At 41.8% G+C, this 19917-nt stretch overlaps 2 protein-coding genes across 9 annotated transcripts in view; one reads left to right on the forward strand and one right to left on the reverse strand.

Moving 5' to 3' along the window:
- cnih3 (cornichon family AMPA receptor auxiliary protein 3) overlaps nucleotides 1-19917 on the reverse strand; it is a 159716-nt gene that overhangs the window by 111446 nt on the left and 28353 nt on the right. The gene's annotated exons all lie outside the window — the stretch shown is intronic.
- LOC109194884 (zinc finger MYM-type protein 1) lies at nucleotides 7930-11833 on the forward strand. 4 transcript variants are annotated; one of them, XM_025898933.1, is made up of 3 exons: nucleotides 7930-8052; nucleotides 8733-8926; nucleotides 9738-9994. In XM_025898933.1, the coding sequence occupies exons 1-3, from the start codon at nucleotides 7971-7973 to the stop codon at nucleotides 9774-9776; spliced, it is 315 nt and encodes a 104-aa protein (XP_025754718.1). In that variant the 5' UTR covers nucleotides 7930-7970; the 3' UTR covers nucleotides 9777-9994. The 4 variants fall into 4 exon arrangements, with proteins under 4 accessions (XP_025754718.1, XP_019201741.1, XP_019201742.1 ...); XM_019346196.2 differs by having other exon boundaries at nucleotides 7982-8052; nucleotides 9738-11833; XM_019346197.2 differs by lacking the exon at nucleotides 7930-8052 and having other exon boundaries at nucleotides 8065-8926; nucleotides 9738-11833.

Raw genomic sequence — 19917 nt, forward strand, 5'->3', positions numbered from 1 at the left:
CATCCAGAGGAGCAGTAGCTCAGAGTCTTTCCCTCTGACAAACAGTTTGATTACATTCTCACAGTGTGGGAGAGATTATTTGCCAAGTGTCCAAGATCAACAATTTTGATCCACTTCAAAGAAAGTTGCACTAATGTCAGCTAACAGCACCTAACAGAGGCTAACATCAACTAACAGATACTAACTGGACCTAACAAATGGTAACTGCAGCTAACAGGCAAAACATAGAAGTGAGCTACACTAAAGCTACGTTCACACTGCAGGCAAAAGCGCATCAAATCCGATTTTTTCGACCCTATGCGACCCATATCCGATCATGGTATGACAGTGTGAACGGCACAAATCCGATATTTTCAAATCCGATCTGGGTCACTTTCGTATGTGGTACTGAATCCGATACATATCCGATGTTTTAGAAAGCGACTGCTGTTTGAACGGTCATGTCGCATTAAATTCGTCTTTTACGTCACTGACACAAGACAGACGCCAATTATCAGTGCCGGAGAAGCGCCCGAGAAGACATCGCGAACGCTTCCTGGCCATCCAGTGTAGATGTCAGTGAAACTATTGGGAAGACAACGTTGGAGAAACGTGAACATTTGTACTGCATAATCTGCAGATTCTGACCGAAATCTGCAACTATCCTTTGAAGCACCGCTCCTCTCTAAAACAGCAATAAGGATCATTATTAGGTTATTTACATTATCATGTAAATAACAAAATAACTTAAAGCAAAAATTGGGAAACGTAAAGTCCGAAGTCTTTATATTAAGGGCCATCAGTCAAACAATATTGTTTGCTCTGGGTCTAAACAGAGCGCGTTGTGTGTGACGTCTTCTTTTGCGCATGCGGGCCGTTTTGAGCGTTCACACTAGAGCACGTTTGCTGTCGCATTTTATTTGTAGTGTGAACAAGCAGACAAAAAAAAATCGGATTTGATCAAAAAATCGGAATTGAGCATTAAGACCTGCAGTGTGAACGTAGCCTAACTTATCAACCCGTATCAGACCCCTTTCACAAAAATTTATAGCCTCCTCCAGAGTTAATAGACATGGACACATATTGACAGCTGAGGTAAACCGCAAACTGAAAGTCTAAACTCACAACAGAGTTATTTGTCCTACAGCAGCCACCGTAGCAATGATTATGCAATTGAATTGGGAGGCCAAGAAAACAGAGCTCAGGTGACTGCAATCTGCAATCTAGTGACATCAAGTGGTGAGATTTTACACACTGTAACTTTAAGGAAATATAAAAGATTTTGTATGGGTTTGGAGTATTACACCATCTGCCATTTGAAAACGACACTTCAACTTCATCATCATTCACACAATCTGCCATAATTAATCAGATCTACCCACAAGTGACATCAAGCCATTCACCCACCATTGCACTGTAGGTCTTAGTTTAGTTCTTAGTGATAACAATGCTATTGATGAATAGCACTAAAAAACGATGCAACAGTTCAATTGGTGTTATGTGTTGCAGTGGAAGGAATTGCACTACAAAGACAGATGCCACTGCATGACTAGCTGCACCTCATGAGGCAATAAGAGAGCTAAAGTGACAGTGCTGGAAAAGATTAGTGTATTCCTCAGTGTATCCATGAGATACTCTGTTTCTAAAGTGCGTGTATACCATGGGAGAGCTGTAAGGAGTGAGAACACCATCAGCACATATATCAGTGTGCGCGTGCCATGTTTAGATATCTTTGTGAGGACCAAAAATTAGAAAGCTACTACTGGGGACCAACAGTCCCTTATGGGGACAAAAATGCTCGTCCCCACGAGTTTGAAGGAATTGGTGGAGACTCAAAATGTGGTTTTAGTGTCAATTAGTTTATGGTTAGGTTTAGGCTAAGGGTTAGGGTTAGGTTTTCAATTTTGATGGGTTAGCGGTTAAGGAAAGCATTATGTTAAGTAGATGTACCATACCATACCATACCACCTTTATTTATAAAGCACTATAACATAAAACCAGAGTTCACAAAGTGCTGTACATGCTAATAGCATAAGTAAAGAAAATTAAAATAAGATAAAATAAATAACTAAATAACTAAAATAAATTAAAACATGTTAAAACAAATTGAGTCAACCCCTCTAATCAGTCAGTCTAATCAGTCAGAACTTGCCTAAGCTTAAAGGGGGCCACTGAATCTAAAACAGTTTGGCAGACAGAGTAAAACCACGTACTCAGCTCTTCTGTATCATTACATATGAAATCAGGAAGGCTGCAGTTCTGATTAAAAACAATAGAGAACTGTCCAGCAGAGGAAGGGTTAAAAATGCGACAGCACCTAGCAACAGCAGGAGGAAGATTAACTTTAGTACAAGGAAGGAAAACCTCAAACAAGACAGGCTTATGGTCTGACCATACAATATCACAAACCTCTAAGTTAGAGACAGGTAAATTGTGAGTTAAAACAAGATCCAACGTGGGCTGATGTCATCACTAAGATATGAAAACAAGTGTGTGTGTGTGCAGAGTCAGTAAAATTGGATTTCTGTGTGCGTAGTATAAAAATACTATCAATGCAATATATGTTATATGAGCAAGAGACCAATGAAGCAGTGTCATATTTGTTTGCACATGTGAATGTGTGTACGGGGAATTAACAGCGATGACAGAGGTTCACACCAATCTTAGTTATTTCCCTGGGCTCTCCCACACACTGAAAGGCAGTGCTTTACATGTTATTTCCCAGTGGATCCTAACAGTCATCGTGGCTCATTGCCTTGCACGTTAGCTTCCCCCAGGCTGTTGCTCATGGAGGACACACACACACACACACACACACACACACACACACACACAGTATGTACTCTTCCACAGAGACACACATCATGCAGCAGAAAATTATCACCTATACATTTTTATGAGCACGATATGAGAAGAAACACTCAATGTTCTGAGTGCATGTCATCCTTAGATGATCATTCACAGTTAGAAAAAAACAGTAGATACACCAGAAATCAGAGGATTGTATGCAAAATATAATTTAACGCCTCTTATTCAGGAAGAGGTTGAATTGAAAGCAATATAGCAAACAGACTGTTATATAGTGCTTTTCTATTCTTACTGAGTGCTCAAAACACTTGTACACAACAAGCCATAGCCACCCATTCACATTCATATTAATAAAGTACTTATCATAGCCTCCACTATCAGATGTGCCTTGCACTCTCCTTCTTTTTGATTCCTCTGGAGATGTGTCCAACCAGTGTCTTATCATATGTCCAAATTGCCTGGACTCTATGGTTCAATGGTTTTCAAACACCGGCACAGGCCAGATTAAAAAAAAAAAAAAAAAATTCAATGGAGAGCAAATGAGGTTCTGGTGCAGCAAATCATTTCACAACAAATTTCAGAGATGTTGATCACTATGTTGAATAATCATTTGGATTTATGTAATTAGTTTTAAAAAGAAACTACCGTAATTGTCGGGCTATAAGCCGCTACTTTTTGCACAAGCTTTGAACCCTGTGGCTTTTAGTCAGGTGCGGCTTTTCTATGGATTGTCCATGATTTTTGTCATATCGTAAGATGATTTGTTTTGTTTGTTCCGCTGTTGTACGGTACTACGTTGCCTGGCGGAAGGGCGTGTGATCAGACACACAGTATCGGGGTTCAAGAGTGGTATGTTGGTCACATGTCCATCCGCCAGGCAACATAGTGCCGTACGAAGTAGCGCGAAAAACAAACTTCAATGTAGCGCTACGTGTTCAGCGGGAGGCGTGGATGACGAGCGGCGATAAACTTGCGAAAAGCAAGTTATGCTCAACTCCACCGGTGGATTCTGACAGCGTGGAAAAGTGTGAAAACATCCATGATCACCAACGGATTTTGAAGGGCTGGACTGCTGCATGATGGAGAGGAGGACACCGCCACGGCCCTTCTGAGGGTGTTCGACTCAGACACTGACAACGAGGATTTGTTTGGTTTTGAAAGTGACAACGAAGGAAAGAAGCTGAGAGTGGATGACGTAGCCATCCTGAGCCTGTTCGTATCCGACACTGGAGAAGAGGACTTTGGTGGTTTTAGTGGGCAGGAAGATGGTGGTGAATGACTGACTTTTTTCTTGTTAAAGCCGTGTCACTGCACCTGAGCCTAAAAGGTAGGCTGAATCTATTTTTCTGGTGTGCTGTAGGTTATTGTTATGTACTACATTTGTTACTCATTTATGAAGCACTGTACATGTTTCGTACTTGTAATTACTGGTACTTGTACATATACCTAAAAAGTTATGCAAATATGTACCCCTAATTTGTTTTTCAAAATATTAATAAAAGGGATGTCTCCAAACAGCCATCTCTTTCCTGACAATTCCCTTTGTGCATATTCTCTTACATATGATAAGTCAACATTAAAACACCTGCGGCTTTTAGTCAGGTGCGGCTAATGTATGTACAAAACAGGATTTTCCCCTGATTTTAGCTTGTGCGGCTAATATTCAGGTGCGCTTTGTAGTCCGGGAAATATGGTATATGAAACCAAATGTTTCAAGCGCCTCAACTACACTACAAAGAGAACTTACTTTGGTAGCTTGCATCTATGATCTAAATCTTTCAGTTTTAACCTGCAGGTACAGTCAAATATAACTTAGACTGAACTGTAAATCTGGAGTTTCACCTCTTGTACTCCTTCAGCGAATCCTACGTTTACCATGTTAAAAGGTTTTGTGGGCCCAATTAGGAGGAGAAAATAGCTCCTGGCTGGGTCATTCAAGGCAAACACAGTTTGGGCATTTGAGACGAAGCAATTCATGAAAACTTAAACTTCTGAAGAAAGGATAGCACTGTCATTTGCTGAAGCAAACCCTGATAGAACAACTCACCCTGAGGCAAAGAAGCCTGAGGCATGGGTTTGGAGCAAGACAACAGAAGAACCCTTGTGAAGTGGCAACTTTCAAAGAAAGCTTAAATTGCTTGGACTTTGTTTACTGAGTACCTTCTCCTGAAGCAAGCCTGAAGAACTAAGCGGCAACTCAGGGGCTGTGACAAAGTGGGTGAGAACACCATTTGTTCATATTCTTAGTTAACATTGTTGTTTTGATTTAATCATATTTCACATGTAATCTGCAATAGGCAAACATCTACTATCCCGGGTTTGTTTATGTTTTGCACTTTTACAGATTATATAATATAACATCTTGGTTTAAATCAATTCCTACAAGTTTGTTAAGTTAACATGTTATTTATTTCAACTGTTAATTTGTATTGTTTAGAACTTATCTTACCTACCTGTCTTCCAGAAACAAAAGGAGGAAATGTAGTTTTACTTCCTGCTTTATAGCTTCTGGGTTCATCTGAGGTCACAGGAAGAGACCAAGTGCAGGAGGGGAAGAACGCTTGTAATTTAATAAACTTGATTTTAGAGGGTTTAGGAAGAAATAGATTTATTGTTGTAATATGTATTGATTACACCATAGAGTTTATGTTGCCAGCAAAGAGTAGTAGAGATTTGAATATAATCATGTTTATCTTACCTACCTACTGAATGGAATAGTCCAGAGGAGAAATCGTTTGGTTAAGTGGACTATGGGCAGTGAACCCCAGGAAGGCCACCGGACCAGATGGGGTAACCGCAAAGGTCCTAAAAGAGTGTGCAGACCAGCTGGCTGGGGTCTTCACTAAGATCTTCAACACTTCACTGTCCCAGTCCTGCATCCCGCCGTGCCTAAAGTCAGCCACAATTGTCCCACTGCCAAAGCGTACTAACATTAGCAGCCTCAACGACTACCGACCAGTTGCTCTAACACCTGTTATAATGAAGTGCTTTGAGAAACTGGTCCGACGTCACATCATGTCCTGCCTGCCACCCACACTCGACCCGCTCCAGTTCGCATACAGAGCTAACAGATCAACTGAAGATGCCATTGCTACAACGCTCCACACCACCATCTCTCACCTGGAAGTGCAGGGCCGTTACGCCAGGCTGCTCTTTGTTGACTTTAGCTCTGCTTTCAATACGATACTCCCGGACAGACTAATAGTTAAACTGCTGGAAATTGGACTTCCTTCTACCACCTGCCGCTGGATCAGAGACTTCCTCTCAGACCGTGTACAGAGAGTTAGAGTGGGGCCTCATCTTTCCTCAGCCCTCAGCCTCAACACCGGCTCTCCACAAGGCTGTGTACTGAGTCCCCTACTGTACACTCTGTACACACATGACTGTGTTAGTACCCACCCAGACAACGCAGTCATCAAGTTTGCAGATGATACCACCGTGGTGGGGCTCATCTCAGGGGGAGATGAGACGGCGTACAGAGCTGAAGTTCAGAGGCTGTCAGATTGGTGTGTAGATAACAACCTGGACCTCAATACCACCAAGACAAAAGAACTGGTAGTTGACTTCAGAAGGAGGAAGTCCGAGCTGCAGCCTGTCAGCATCAACAGGGAGTGCGTGGAAAGGGTCTCCAGTTTCAAGTTTCTGGGTGTGCACATAGACACAGACCTCCAATGGAGCTCTAACACCTCTGCGGTCTTAAAGAAGGCCCAACAGCGTCTCCACTTTCTGAGAATCCTCAGAAAAATGGACCTGAAGAAGGAGCTGCTGACCGTCTTCTACCGCTGCTCCATTGAAAGTGTGCTGACATATTGCATCGGTGTATGGTTCTCCAGCTGCACCACAGCACACAGAAAGGCACTCCAGAGGGTCATCAATATGGCCCAAAAAATCATTGGACATCCTCTTCCCTCCCTGAAGGACCTGTACAGCACTCGCTGTCTCAAGAGGGCACGCAGCATCCTACGAGACTGTACACACCCAGGACACCGGGTGTTTAAGCTGCTGCCGTCTGGCAGGAGGTTCAGGCTGCTGAGGTCCCGAACAAACAGACTCAAGGACAGCTTTTACAACAGGGCAATAGCCCTAATCAATGCAAATAGCTGACCTGATTGGCTACCTGCCTGGACTTTTTTTTTTTTAGGGGGAGGTAACAATGTTTAAAACAATAACAATAATAATATTTATATTTATAACAAGGTGCGATAATAATTAATGTGCAATAATAACAGTGTGCAATACACATAACACTTATTCTTCTTTTTTATTTCTAAGTTAATATACTGTGTTGTGTTGTTTGTGTTGCGCTGTGATGTGTCATATCGTGTCGTGTTGTGTTATATGTAGTGCCGACGTAGGACAGTTTTTCCAATTTCATTGTACTACTGTACTATGTATGACTGTGCAATGACAATAAAGAATTATCTTATCTTATCTTATTTAAGCAGAAGAACTCAGGTGTTTGAGAAGAAAGGTTCAGGTCAGTGTAGCTGTGTGCAGTTTGACCTTAATTTCTGTTGATTTAAGTTCAGTTATGTTTATTTGAACTGAGTTATTTATAGAGTTGAGTTTCTTATTTATTTTTTGTAAATATTGTTTGGGGCACCAAATGGTGAATAAATCACTTGCTACACTGGACAGCATCAGTCTCCTGCACTTCTTTGACCGCTTAAGTCAAGTCCTACCACATTTGGTGGCAGCAGCAGTGGGTTTCCAGGCCAATTAAGAAGGAGTGGAGAAGATGTCTACCCGAGCAAAGAGAGGGCTTGTCCCAGAATGTGAAGCAGATGATTTACAAGATGGCAGCGACCAACAAGGGGCAATAAGTGGCCATATTGCTGGACAAGAGAATGTGGCTGAATTGTCCAAACTTTTGCAAACTCTGATGCAACAGCACAGGGCCGGCCCGTGGCATAGGCCGTATAGGCAAATGCTAAGGGCGCCGTCCATCAGGGGGCGCCACGCCAGTGCCACAAATGTTGAAAAAAAAAAAAAAAAAAATGTTGGTACTATTATTTCTAAATACAAAAAATAATCCCACGTTAATTAAAATGCAAAGTAAAGCTTATTTAATAGAAATATTATTTGTTACAACATTACGCCCCCCCCTCCCCGCACGGTGCGCCCCCTCCCTTCCTGTATCATGGTTCCTTTTGGACGTCACCACATCAAAAAATCAACACAAGATGTCAAAACGGCCAAAACTGTCAGGTGCACAGGGAAGAAAAAAGAGAAAAGAAGAGGAGGAGAAACGAGAAAAAGACAGAGGTAGGCAACGTTAGCCTACATGAAATTATTTGTCTGAATGTGATAGTAACCTAAATTTTTAGCATTAAGCTAATGTTACATGATTCGCTAATTGCTAATCAATAAATAGCTAGTTAACTGTTTTAACGTCAGTTAATATTGTGGAGGGGGCTAAATTGTTATGGAAAATAATAATGTAACGTTAGGTAATTACAGTACTCCCACCTTTCCCACCATTCCTCATTTGTATTCATCTTTTAAGCAGGTGTTTTTTGTTTACATTGTTATTGCCTTCTGGTTAGCTAACGTTTACCCTGCAGGTAATAGTCACTTTTCCACCCCTGTATATATTATAGTTGTAAGCCTAGTTGTTAAAGTGCACATCATTAATGTTAATTAAGCAATATCACATGAGAGGGAATGCTGTTTTTTAATATGAGCACTGCTGTGATTCGGTCAAAGATAATCATAACATAACATTCTCATATGATATTATACTGTTACTTTGCATTCTGCTATTCAGCATTTCACTGTAATGATGACAATAAATTGAATCTAATCTAATTTGCATATCAGTTAACATCATACATATATCTCTTTGGTTTTTCATTTATATTATATCATTTCATTTTATTCCTGGAATCATATGTTTTTATTATTAGACTTTAATACTCAGTGGTGTCACATACTCCTCTCTTCAGATGCACTGTTGAAGTTTCTAAATCCCACCCCTGGGCCATCTACCACATCTACCGCTGCTGCCTCCACTTCAGCAGCACAACCCACCAGTGATGCAGCATCAGCAGCACAACCCACCAGTTTTGCAGCAGCATCAAGCGGTCTTCCTGCTGCACCAATAGACCCTGCTGACTGGCCTTCTGCTTTAACTGAAAAGGTACGAACAGAGTTAGTTCACAGAGGTCCATTTGTAATTGATAGTGACTTCACATTCCCGAAACAGAAAGACGGACGAAGGTGTCAGCATGATTATTTTAACAGACTCTTAATCAATGGGGAAAAGGTGAGAAGAACCTGGCTTATGTATTCGAAAAAAGAGGATAGCTTGCACTGCTTCTGCTGCAAAATGTTTTCCAAGAGAGATTACAAACTGAGTAGGGAAGGTCTGAAGGACTGGAAAAATGCAAGCCACTTGCTCAAGGTCCATGAGGATAGCCAGGAGCATAATGCTCACATGGCAACATGGAAGGACTTGGAGGTCCGTTTTGCGAAAGGACTCACAATAGATAAACAAGAGATGGCACTTGCTGAGGCTGAGAGAAAAAGGTGGCGTGAAGTTCTACATCGTTTGGTGGCAATAATTCAGTCCTTAGCTGAAAGAAACATGGCTTTCAGGGGGTCCACAGACACATTAAATAAACCAGACAATGGCAATTTTCTGAAAGAAGTGGAGCTTATGGCCAAATTTGATCCAGTGATGAAGCAGCATGTCAGTAGAGTAGAAAGTGGAGCTGGCAGTCACATACATTATCTGGGAAAAACAATCCAAAATGAACTGATTGACACCATCAGTTCAAGAATAATAAAACGCATTGTGGAAGATATCAAAACATCAAAGTATTTCTCCATCATTTTAGATTGCACACCTGATGTGAGTCATAAGGAACAGCTCTCTGTCATAGTCAGGATAGTGTCACAAGAAGACATACCACAAGTTAAAGAGCATTTCCTGGGCTTTCTTGTTGCAGAGGAATCAACAGGAGATCATTTGTCAACTCTCATCCTAAAACGGATAGAGGAGCTTAACATTCCTTTTGAAGACTGCAGAGGACAGTCCTATGACAATGGGGCCAACATGAAGGGAAAAAATAAAGGTGTTCAGGCAAGGTTGCTTCAGCTAAACTCAAGAGCTTTTTTGGTCCCATGTGGTGCCCACACTTTAAATCTGGTAGTAGCTGATGCTGCAAAAAGCTCACCAGATGCCCTTGGCTACTTTGGGCATTTAGCAAAATTATTCAAGCTCTTCTCAGCCTCCACCCATAGGTGGGGTGTTCTCCTGAAACATGTGAAAACCACCTTGAAATCATGGGCTGAGACCAGATGGGAAAGCAGGATAAAAAGCATTGAGGCAGTCAGATATCAGGCTCGGCAAGTCAGAGAGGCTCTTCTGGAGGTGAGGGAAACAGCTACAGACCCTGTGGTCAGAGTTGAAGCCCAGTCTTTGGCTGAGGAGATTGGATCCTATCGTTTTTGCATTTGTACAGCCATCTGGTATGACATTCTCAGCAAGATCCAGTATGTGAGTAAACTCATGCAGTCGCCCTCCATGCAGCTAGATGTGGCTGTCGACTTGCTGAAGAAAACCAAAGATTCCCTCACCAGCTACAGAAACACTGGATTTTCTGATGCACAGACAACGGCAAAGGAGATGTGTGAAGAAATGAATGTGGAGGCTGAACTCAAACAAAAGCGATTGAGAACCACCAAAAGGCACTTCGGTTATGAGTCTCCAGATGAGCCCATACAAGATGCACTTAAAAAAATGGAAACCACATTTTTTAATGTGGTAGTGGATACAGCCATCTCTTCACTTGATGAGAGATTTCAGAACCTTGGAGAGGTGAATGACAAGTTTGGAGTACTCCTCAATTTCCACAACTTACAAAAAGAAGAGCTGCTACAGCAGTGCCAAACACTGAGTACTACTCTGACCCATGACAGCCAGCCGGACATTAATGGCACAGAACTTGCAATGGAAATGCAGAATTTCCCACCATTGCCATCAAAGAACATGACAAACATGGAACTCTTGACCTTCCTGCATGAGAAGAAGCTGGCAGAAATTTACCCCAACATGTGGGTTGCTCTGAGAATCTTTGCCACTCTTCCTGTTACAGTGGCTGCTGCTGAAAGAAGCTTCTCTAAGCTCAAACTCATTAAAACCTACCTGAGATCTACTATGATGCAAGAACGTCTCAGTGGACTTTCCATCATAAGCATAAATCATGTGGTCTCAAATCAGTTGTCATATGATGATGTTGTAGATGACTTTGCTGCAAGAAAGACTAGGAGAGTAAGGCTGTAGCAGGTGATGTGAGGTTGATGAGGGGGTGGTGTACAGTAATTTGTAAGTCATTCTAGTTAATGCAGTATTAAAAAGCACAACTAGAGAACTCTGTAGGATCCCCTTTTTTGTAATATAGTTGTTAAAGTCATACTGGTTTATTTAATATCTTGTTTTGTGCAGTGCCTTATTTATATTGTATTTTTAATTTATTTTATCCAACTTGTTGACACGTTTTATTGTGTTTATGTATGTAAAATTTATTGTATTTCATATATTCATTTTTTATTTTTTGTATTCATTTATTTATTCATATATTTTTTTATCTTGTTAATTATTCTGATTGTGAATTTGCTTTCTTTAAGTAAAAAAAAAGGTCAAAGACGAAGCTATTCGGTTTCTTGTGAGTACATACACTACACAGCCGATGTAGGGGGGTGCCACCTAAAATCTTGCCTAGGGCGCCAGATTGGTTAGGGCTGGGCCTGCAACAGCAGGCTGAACGTGATGCTAAACTGGAGCAAGAGCACAAGCGCCAGGAGGATAGATGGAGGCAAATCCGGCATCAGTTTGCCCAGCTTCAACAGCAGGTGCAGCATGGCAATCAAGAGCACCAGTTACTTGAAGTACAAGCATCTACATCGGCTTCTTCGAGAGCACCTACTCCAGAACCATCTCCCAGCACACAAGAATCAAATAGGCTTGACTTGGAGCCAGTACATCAACCCAGTGAAGCACAGCTTTCAACACTGGTGAGACAATCAGGCCGGAAGGGGCCAAAAATGCAACCTTCCAATCAAGGTGAGGACATTGAACATTATTTAATCACCTTTGAAAGAATTGCTCATGCTTGCCAGTGGCCGCAAGATGAGTGGGCTCTTCACCTAGCACCACTGCTAGCTGGTAAAGCACGTTCCGCCTATGTAGCCATGGATATTGATGACACTATGGACTATGCAAAAGTAAAGTGTGCTGTCTTGCAGAAATATGAAATAAGTGTTGACACCTATCGAATGAGGTTTCGTTCTAGTACCTTTGGAGCAGAGGAAAACCCGAGAGAGCTGTAGGTCCGTCTAAAGGAGTTGTACATCAAGTGGATGAATCCTGAAACAAAGACAAAGGATCAAATCGGAGATGCCATCATCATGGAACAGTTTCTCAAGGTTCTGAATCCTGATCTTCGGACGTGGGTTAAGGAACGTAACCCAAAGACTTCCAAGGAAGCAGCAGAACTGGCTGAAGCTTTCTTAGCACCTCGTCGACCATCAAAAGATTTCACACAAGCTAAGTCAAATTCCAACATGCCATTGAACAAGTTAGGTGGTGGCCCTGACTTGAAAGTTAAGCACACAAGACAGAACTGGTATAACTCAGATCCTGCCAGATCTGAGACAAAAAATAAAACTAATAAAGCATGTCATTTGTGTGGTCAAATAGGTCATCTTAAGGCTCAGTGTACAAAGATGTCTGTCAGTAAAAATTACATGTGTTCTGCTAGACAAACTGAGGTCAGTGAGAATCACAAAAATGAATTTGAATGTCAGCAACATGAGCCATCAATTGGGGTATTTGTTGAAGACAAACCCTGTGTAGCTCTGTTAGATTCAGGAAGCAATCGCTCTCTGGTTAGACAAGACAGTCTTCCTAGGGATGTGATCTTTTCAAGAGCAACAGTGGATGTATGCTGTATTCATGGTGATAAGGTATAGTACCCAGTTGCTGAAGTTGCAATTGAAGTAGAAGGCCAGTGTTACACTCTTTCAGTGGGAGTGCTGCAAACTCTGCCTTATCAAGTGGTGTTGGGCCGTGATCTCCCAATACTCACAGAGCTAATAACCAAGCATTCCTGTCAGGCTGAAGCCGTTGAAAGTTTGTTAGCGGTCACAAGGTCAAAAGCTAAGGAGCAACAGGTTAATGCTTTGGGTTGGGATGAATTGCCTTTTGCAAATGAGGATGCGCCATTGGACGACTGTAGCACTCGTTCTAAACCAAAAAAGAGCAAGAGACAGAGAAGACATGAAAAGGTGAAGGGAACAAGAGTAGCTGAACACATTTTGGATCCTTTAAAGACTGAGTCTCTCCCCACTGCTAGTCAGGTTGCTAGGCTTCAAAAAGAGGATCTAACACTTAAACCATTGTTCTCTAAATGTGTTCCAGAGTCAACTAAAGTTGAGGGAAGGCAGGAAGTGTTTGTGGTTAAGGGAGATTTGTTGTATCGCCGTAGCAAGATTGGTGACCAGTTGGTAATCCCCCAGAGTTTGAGATCTACCATTTTGAAAATGAGTCATTCCATTCCCTGTGCAGGACATTTGGGACAATCTAAAACATTTTCTAGAATGATTCCCAGACTTTACTGGCCCCAACAATTCAGTGATACAGTTCAATACTGTAAAGCTTGCCCACAGTGCCAGTTAACAGCTCCAGGCAGGAAAGCAGATAGACCTCCGCTTATCAGTATGCCCATCATTGATACAACCTTTTCACGCATTGCCATGGACGTTGTTGGCCCATTAGAGCAGAGTAAAGCAGGTCATAAGTACATACTTGTAGTTTGTGACTATGCCACAAAATATCCTGAAGCCTTCCCCCTGAAGAAAATAAAGGCTCGTCAGATTGTTAACTGCCTGATTCAGTTGTTTTCCAGAGTAGGTATCCCAAAAGAAATCATCACAGATCAGGGTACCAATTTCACTTCCAAGATGCTCAAAGAAGTATACAGATTATTAGGGATTCAGGGTGTTAAGACCAGTCCCTATCACCCACAGACCGATGGCCTTGTAGAGCGATTTAACAAGACCTTAAAATCAATGCTCAGGAAGTTTGTGAATGAAACAGGGTCAGATTGGTACCAATGGCTCCCATTTTTGTTATTTGCCTACCTAGAGGTTCCACAAAGTTCTACTGGGTTTTCACCATTCCAGCTACTTTATGGGCATCCTGTCAGAGGTCCAATGGATGTTCTGAAAGAAGCTCGGGAGGGTTCTATGTCAGAGCAGAGGTTTAGTGAACTCTCATATGTCCTCAAAATGAGAGACAAGCTAGAACATTTCCAAGAACTTGCTAATAACAGTCTGGCCCATGCGCAACAGCAGCAGAAACAAAGATATGATAAAGTGTCAAGAAGAAGAGTCTTCCGTGAGGGACAGAAAGTTCTTCTACTGTTGCCAACCTCAGAGAGCAGTCTTCTTGCAAAGTGGCAGGGGCCATATGAAATCACAAAGAAGACAGGCCCTGTCACATATGAGCTTCATCTACCAGACCGTCGAAAGAATCATCAAGTGTTCCACGTCAATCTTTTGAAAGAGTGGACTGCCCAGCCACAGGACTCAACATCCATGTGGGCATGTACAGTTGTGGATGAGGAAGAGCCTCAGGAGCAGTACTTCCCTTCTTCAGCTGTCAAAACTGTGTTTCCAGTCTTAAACCATTTGCCTTTGGAAAGACGTCAGGAGGTGCAATCACTTATGACCAAGGAACTCTTCAGTCTAAAGCCAGGTCATACACACCTCATTGAACACAAAATCACTTTGCATTCTCCAGACCAACAGCCAATTAGAGATACCACTTGCCGTATCCCAGCTAAGCTATTGCCTGAGCTGAAAAGTGAACTGGAGGAGATGCTGGCTGCAGGAATCATTGAGCCTTCGCACAGTGAGTGGTGTAGCCCTGTTGTGCTTGTACCAAAGAAAGATGATCCTAAGCTTAGATTTTGTGTAAACTTTTCTAAATTAAATTCTGTGTCTGCTTTTGATCCTTATCCAATGCCGAGGGTTGATGAACTAATTGATCGTTTGGGAAATGGTAAATTTCTGACTACCCTTGACCTCTGTAAAGGTTATTGGCAGGTTCCCTTGACAGACTCATCTAAGGACTTAACAACATTCAGAGTGCCAAGTGGACTGTTTAGATTCACAGTGATGCCCTTTGGTTTGCATGGAGCGCCAGCTACATTCCAAAGGTTGGTGGATCGAGTGTTGAGGGGTGCAGAACAATATGCAGCTGCATATTGTTCTGCACCCCTCAACGCATACATTGATGACATTGTTGTTTTCAGTGGTACATGGGAAGATCATCTGAAACATCTTGCTGATGTGTTTCAACGTATCACAAATGCTGGACTTGTCATAAACGCCAAGAAATGTCACATTGCTAAGCCCGAGGTGCAGTACCTGGGTTATGTAATAGGGGGTGGAGGCATTCGCCCTCAGGTGGGAAAAGTGGATGCAGTTGCTGCAGCACCCTTGCCAAACACAAAGAAAAGGTTGAGGTGTTGTGTTTAGTATGTTGCTTTGTTTTTTTGTTTTATTTGCTTGTTTTCTCTTCTTTTTCTCTCAACAGGTGATCCAGGAGATTTTTTTTTCCTCTTTGTCTTTGTAAGTGCCCTTTCTCACTGTCACTTTTCCCTTCTGTTTTTCTTTTCCTTCCTCTCTTTCTTTCTCCCTTTCCTATCCCCCAGTCATGTCTGTCCCATCTGTAACAACTGAAAATAAAGTAAATAATAACAACAAAGTTTGATCAAATGGACCAATACGGCAATGCCATGATGATCCATTTGGCAAAATAAATCCATTTGGTATCCTTGTTGGTCTTCAGACAACAATTCTGACGGCTAAAGAACCAAATGGGAGAGGAAAAAAAAGAAAAAAGGTTGAGATCATTTTTGGGATTAGAGGGTTGGTACCGTCGACTAATTCCAAATTTTTCATCAAGAGCAGCTTTATTGACTGACATGACAAGAAAATCTAGTCCTACAAAGATCAGGTGGACGAAAGATGCTGAGAATGCATTTAATGATTTGAAAGACTGTTTGTGTCAGAAACCTGTTTTGCAGTGTCCAGATTTTAACCTTCCCTTTACAGTACAAACGGATGCTTCTGAGGTGGGTCTGGGAGCTGTTTTACTGCAAGGAGAGGAAGGTCAGCAGTTGCCTGTCCAGTACATCAGTCGAAAACTTTTTCCAAGAGAAATGAGGTATTCGACCATTGAAAAGGAGGCATTGGCGATTAAATGGGCTCTAGACACCTTAAGATATTATCTTGTTGGGAAAGAGTTTGTTCTTGAGACTGATCATCGTGCTTTGCAATGGATTCATAATATGAAAGACACTAATGCCAGGATAACAAGATGGTATTTATCTCTCCAGCCTTTTCGTTTCCAGGTCCAGTATAGACCCGGACATAAGAATGTCATTGCTGATTTCCTTTCCCGTGACTCAGAGGAGTAACGGTCTTAAGGGGGGGGGGGGGAGTGTGACAAAGTGGGTGAGAACACCATTTGTTCATATTCTTAGTTAACATTGTTGTTTTGATTTAATCATATTTCACATGTAATCTGCAATAGGCAAACATCTACTATCCTGGGTTTGTTTATGTTTTGCACTTTTAGGGTGTGTTCACACCGAACGCGATAGACGCGAGCGAAAACGCCCCAAACGCCCCTAATTTGACGCGTGCACATTCGCACTTCAACGCGTGTCCAAGAAAAATCCAACCGGAAATGTGGGAGGAATGTGGGAGGAAGTTTTAATATGCTGTGCTTTTTCTCCGTCTGCGCGCCACTTCCGTGCGCCTTTTTCCCTCGCGGTGCAGGTGTGTATCTCCGAATGAGGGTCATAGTTATGAGTGTTTTTGTGCTGTTTTTTCTATTGGACGTGATGGTTATCAAAACCAAACATGATAAGTTTGGCAAGCGCAGGAGACACGACACGGAGGAGATTTGTCAATCAGGCTGCAGAATGCAATGCGCATTGTTGAAAGCTGTACGGTGCAATAACAAAAATCAGCGAAATGTGACGGGTGAACAGCGGGACCACTGTATACTGTTTTATTAATAAACAAAATATATTCCTATATGACAACACGCATAAATTAACTGCCTACATTAATTCACTGTAAACCTTGTCCTTCTGACTGACACTCCCCTGCTGCCTCTCCGGGCTGTCCCTGGTCCTCGGGGGGGGGGGAGTTCTCCACGGTCCGCACCATATTGCCGCTAGTCTCCCGCGGGTGAGGAAGGGGTCCAGAAACCCCATGACCGCGAAGAACTTCCATCTCTTCCCCGATCCTGCTGCAGACCCACTCCTCTTCTCCTTCTCTGTCCTCTTCTCCTTATTATATGTGTCCCTGAGGCTCTTCCACTTTCTCCTGCAGATGTCCTCTGAATAAACACATTATCTTGTTAGCGGAAAGGTATTTGTACATCAGTGGGAAAATAGCGGGACAGTACGCGTCAGTACCAAGGTCAGAGCCACGTCACCAGCCTCCTGATTGGTTGTCGCGGCGCGAATTGACGTCGGAGTTCAGATTTTCCAACTCGAGCGGTAGAGGCGAAACACGCGTATGCACAAAATGCAACACAAAAACTCACGCGCGTGGTTTTTCTCGCGAGTCAAACGCGCCAGATGCGGTACACTGACGCGCGTTTCACAGGTTTTGGCGTTTTCGCGACGCAAATCTGCTTCCGAATTTTCGCCGGACGCGCAATCGCGTGTCATCGCGCTCTTTCCATTGACTTTACATGTAAACCTGACGCTCTGGCCGCCTCTATCGCGTTCGGTGTGAACGCACCGTTACAGATTATATAATATAACATCTTGGTTTAAATCAATTCCTACAAGTTTTGTTAAGTTAACATGTTATTTATTAACATGTATTGTTTAGAACTTACCATACCTACCTGTCTTCCAGAAACAAAAGGAGGAAATGTAGTTTTACTTCCTGCTTTATAGCTTCTGGGTTCATCTGAGGTCACAGGAAGAGACCAAGTGCAGGAGGGGAAGAACGCTTGTAATTTAATAAACTTGATTTTAGAGGGTTTAGGAAGAAATAGATTTATTGTTGTAATATGTATTGATTACACCATAGAGTTTATGTTGCCAGCAAAGAGTAGTAGAGATTTGAATATAATCATGTTTATCTTACCTACCTACTGAATGGAATAGTCCAGAGGAGAAATCGTTTGGTTAAGTGGACTATTTAAGCAGAAGAACTCAGGTGTTTGAGAAGAAAGGTTCAGGTCAGTGTAGCTGTGTGCAGTTTGACCTTAAGTTCAGTTATGTTTATTTGAACTGAGTTATTTATAGAGTTGAGTTTCTTATTTATTTTTTGTAAATATTGTTTGGGGCACCAAATGGTGAATAAATCACTTGCTACACTGGACAGCATCAGTCTCCTGCACTTCTTTGACCGCTTAAGTCAAGTCCTACCACAGGGGCAAAAAGGGCTTTGAGTGAGGCAAAGGATCAGAGCAAGAGCCCATTATGAAATCACACCAAAGCTCTGTTTGCTTGGATTACAGATACCAGAACCAGTACGGATGCTTTGGTTTCTTCTCCCAACAAACTTATTTTAGCAGTAAAGCCAAATTTTGCCAGTCATTTAGCAAAACTGTCAATAATATATTCCACTCCCATCTTCAAACTGACATTGCCTCTATCAGAGAGAATGATGATGATGCTTGGCAACAAAAACGCCTTTACAAAGAAGCACGATACAAGGCAAAACATTGGACAAAAGAGTCAGAGCGTCAAATTCCAAATTTCAAGACTGAGCTTATTTTTACAATTGACTGTTTTGATCCTTTAAGGGAAAACACACCAGAAAACAGAATTCCATCCCCTTTATCTCAGACTGCTCAGTCATGATGAGACACAAACATCTGCCCTTGAGCTGCAGACCACACAACCAAATCACAAATTTGTCACATGCTCGAAAGGTGATTCCTTTGCAGTGACTGCATGCTGTGTTTTTGCAAATCCAGTTTTATTTTGATGTGGATGTTCACTGTAACAGACTGCTTTGAAGTTAGGGTTGGCTGGCAAAAACAGCCAAACTGGCACCCTCTACTCTTCTTTTGCCATGCCAAACTCTCCAGTGTCTTTCATTGCGACTAAGAGACTGACACCGTGATGTGTGTGTCTTTCATGGGAAAGAGAGAGCAAAAAAATATGCTTATTTAGCTTAATTTGTTTGCTAATTAAATTTGCAATTTCAGCTATGCCCGACAAAAAGCATCAGAAAGGGTTTTATTGCCAAATGTTGAGCAGGTTTACAAAATTAGGAAATTGCTGCGGTACTTAGTGCAAAACATACTGTCAGACAACACTTAAATAAACATATAAATAAAAATTAAAAGTGCTAAGTAGATAGATATATACATGAATGCAGGTGGTGATCAGTGCAAAAATGGAATGATGCAGTGAACACAGTGTAGGGTCATGTGTTTGTGGTGCAAACAGTCAAGCTAGTTCATTTTTGGTATGCTGCAGCCACATTCTGCCACATAGTTCTGTTAGTCCACTAGAGTTGTCACTAGTGATACAAACTGATAAGAATTTATCGATTCCATTATTGATATAACGCATTGATTTGATTCATTATCAATTCTCTTATTGATTCTCATTGGCTCCACTTTGAAGACACCACTGTTGCTAAGTAGCATATCAAAGATATTACATTCATGCTAATTATTTGCATGCTGTGGTCAAATGTTTGTGCATGTCAGGGGTATTTCCTCTCTTTGTAGTGATCAGTGTTGGGGTCGTTACTCAAAACAAATAGTGATTACACATATTATACGGAACACTTTTCTTAAAAGTAGTACAGCAACGGAAGTGCAACTGGAACTGATAAGCGGGATCGATAGGCAAGCAAACTTTGCTGGAATTTAAAACTCAATACCAATACCCAGGGAAATACTCAATACTGAATCGAATACCACATGGAAAATTTTGACCCTATCCTGCAAAAGAAGTAATGGTGAAGAAGTCATATCTCAAAAGAATTAACTGTTTACTTGTTAATTTTACTTGTTTTCAACTAATTTTCCCCAAATTTGACTTAGCTTTAAAAAACAAAACAAAACAA

Source organism: Oreochromis niloticus, linkage group LG15 (assembly GCF_001858045.2).
Source record: "Oreochromis niloticus isolate F11D_XX linkage group LG15, O_niloticus_UMD_NMBU, whole genome shotgun sequence".
In the NCBI taxonomy this organism is placed as follows: domain Eukaryota; kingdom Metazoa; phylum Chordata; class Actinopteri; order Cichliformes; family Cichlidae; genus Oreochromis; species Oreochromis niloticus.

Coding starts and splice junctions, on each gene's coding strand:
- LOC109194884 (XM_025898932.1), top strand. CDS start 9,071: ATGTATTCGAAAAAAGAGGATAGCTTGCACTGCTTCTGCTGCAAAATG. Junction 10,491..10,876: donor CACCAAAAGGCACTTCGGTT/ATGAGTCTCCAG, acceptor TTTGCCACTCTT/CCTGTTACAGTGGCTGCTGC.